Source organism: Myiozetetes cayanensis, unplaced genomic scaffold (genome assembly GCF_022539395.1).
Source record: "Myiozetetes cayanensis isolate MyiCay16 unplaced genomic scaffold, myiCay2020 scf1200, whole genome shotgun sequence".
NCBI classification, from domain to species: Eukaryota; Metazoa; Chordata; class Aves; order Passeriformes; family Tyrannidae; genus Myiozetetes; species Myiozetetes cayanensis.
In genome coordinates, this window is record NW_026086828.1 from 1 (window position 1) to 2,687 (window position 2,687).

At 54.1% G+C, this 2,687-nt stretch overlaps 1 protein-coding gene across 4 annotated transcripts; it reads left to right on the forward strand.

Annotated features, from left to right (window-relative positions):
* Nucleotides 1-229: 229 nt before the first annotated feature.
* On the forward strand, nucleotides 230-2,440 carry LOC126635935 (procollagen galactosyltransferase 1-A-like). Of its 4 annotated transcripts, XM_050307608.1 has the most exons (3): nucleotides 230-744; nucleotides 1,963-2,128; nucleotides 2,323-2,440. In XM_050307608.1, exons 1-3 carry the CDS (start codon nucleotides 695-697, stop codon nucleotides 2,359-2,361), a joined length of 255 nt encoding a protein of 84 aa, XP_050163565.1. In that variant the 5' UTR covers nucleotides 230-694; the 3' UTR covers nucleotides 2,362-2,440. The 4 variants fall into 4 exon arrangements, with proteins under 4 accessions (XP_050163565.1, XP_050163564.1, XP_050163568.1 ...); XM_050307607.1 differs by lacking the exon at nucleotides 2,323-2,440 and having other exon boundaries at nucleotides 517-744; nucleotides 1,963-2,252; XM_050307611.1 differs by lacking the exons at nucleotides 230-744; nucleotides 2,323-2,440 and adding an exon at nucleotides 830-864 and having other exon boundaries at nucleotides 1,963-2,252.
* Nucleotides 2,441-2,687: the final 247 nt, after the last annotated feature.

Genomic DNA, 2,687 nt, shown 5'->3' on the forward strand with positions numbered 1-2,687 from the left:
TCCCAATCCCATTGATCCCAATCCCATTGATCCCATTGATCCCATTGATCCCACAGTTACCTGGGTCGGAAGCGGCTGCACCCGGAGCGTTTGGAGCGCCCCGTTCCCATCCCATTGATCCCATTGATCCCATTGATCCCATTGATCCCATTGATCCCATCCCATTGATCCCATTGATCCCATTCCCGCAGTTACCTGGGCCGGAAGCGGCTGCACCCGGAGGCGTTTGGAGCGCCCCGTTCCCATCCCATTGATCCCAATCCCATTGATCCCAATCCCATTGATCCCATCCCATTGATCCCAATCCCATTGATCCCAATCCCATTGATCCCATTGATCCCATTGATCCCATTGATCCCATTGATCCCGCAGTTACCTGGGCCGGAAGCGGCTGCACCCGGAGCGTTTGGAGCGTCCCGTTCCCATCCCATTGATCCCATTGATCCCATTGATCCCATTGATCCCATTGATCCCATTGATCCCATCCCATTGATCCCATTGATCCCATTGATCCCATTGATCCCATTGATCCCGCAGTTACCTGGGTCGGAAGCGGCTGCACCCGGAGCGTTTGGAGCGCCCCGTTCCCGGGGTGCGGCACCTGGTGGAGGCGGGATATTCCTACTGGACTTTGGGATACGCCCTCTCCCTGAGCGGGGCCGGGAAGCTGCTCCGGGCGGAGCCGCTGGGAAAGATGATCCCGGTGGACGAATTCCTGCCCGTCATGTTCGACCGGCACCCGCTGTGAGCGGGGATGGGGTATGGGATATGGGATATGGGATTGGGATTGGGATTGGGATATGGGATATGGGAGATGATCCCAGTGGACGAATTCCTGCCAGTCATGTTCGACCGGCACCCCCTGTGAGTGGGGATGGGATTGGGATTGGGAGATGGGAGTTGGGATTGGGATTGGGATATGGGATATGGGATATAGGATAGGATATGAGATATAGAGATAGGATATAGGATATGGGATATAGGGTATGGGATATGGGAGATGATCCCGGTGGACGAATTCCTGCCAGTCATGTTCGACCGGCACCCCCTGTGAGTGGGGATTGGGATTGGGATATGGGATATGGGATTGGGATATGGGATATGGGATATGGGATTGGGATATGGGATTGGGATATGGGATATGGGATATGGGATATGGGATATGGGAGATGATCGATGGCAGTGCGATCCTGCGTCATGTTCGACCGGCACCCCTGTGAGTAGGGATTGGGAGATGGGATATGGGATTATTGATATGGGATATAGGGATATGAGATATGGAGATATGGGATTAGGATATGGGATATGGGATTGGGATATAGGATTGAGGATATGAGAGTATGGGATATAGGGATATAGGAGTATAGGATGTATGGGATTGGGATATAGGATATAGGATATAGGATATAGGGATATAGGATAGGAGATTTGGGATATGGGATTAGGATATGGGATTGATAGATCCAGTGAGACAGAATATCCTGCCCGTCATAGTTCGGACCGGCATCCCCTGATAGTAGGGATTGGGATTAGGATTGGGATTAGGGATTAGGATATGGGATATGGGATATGGGATATGGGATATGGGATATAGGGATATGGGATATAGAGATATAGGGATTGGGATTGGGATATGGGATATGGGAGATGGGATATGGGATTGGGATATGGGAGATGGGATATAGAGATTGGAGATATGAGATATGGATATGGGATATAGGAGATATAGAGATATGGGATATGGGATTTGGGATATAGAGATATAGGGATATGAATAGGATATGGGATATGGGATATGGAGATGGGATATGGAGATGGGATTGGGATATGGGATATGGATATGGGACATGGGACATAGATATGGGTATGGGACATGGATATGGGATAGGGATATGGATATGGGATTGGGATTTGGGACCTGGACTTTCCCCTCACTTCTCCCCCCTCCCTTTCCCCCCCCAGTCCCGACTATTCCCGGCACTTTTCCCGCCGGGATCTGGTGGCGTTTTCGGCGGAGCCGCTGCTGCTCTTCCCGACCCACTACACGGGGGACGCCGGCTACGTCAGCGACACCGAGAGCCCCCAGACCCCCCTGCTCTGGGAATCCCGGGAATCCCGGAATTCCGACCTGCACTTCCCGGACAGCCCCGCCCACGAGGAGCTCTGAGGGTCCTCCCGGAATTCCGGGAATTCCGAGCAACACCAAGACCCCCAAGCTTTGGGATGAGCTCCTCTGACCTGGGGGGGGGGAGGCCTCAATCCCAAGGGAATCCCGGGAATCTCGGAATTCCGACCTGCTCCCAGGAATCCCGGAATTCCGACCTGCACTTCCCGGACAGCCCCGCCCACGAGGAGCTCTGAGAGTCCTCCCGGAAATCCTGGAATTCCAAGCGACACCGAGACATCCCCGAGCTCTGGGATGAGCTCCTCTGACCTGGGGGGGGTCCCTGATCCCACAGGAATCCCGGAATTCCAACCTGCTCCCGGGAATCCCGGAGTTCTGACCTGCTCTGGGACAACCCCACCCACGAGGAGCTCTGAGAGTCCTCCTGGAATTCCGGGAATTCCAAGCGACACCGAGACATCCCCGAGCTCTGGGATGAGCTCCCATGGCCTGAGGGAGCCCCCAATCCCATGGGAATCCCGGGAATCCCGGAATTCCGACCTGCAGTTCCCGGACAGCTCCA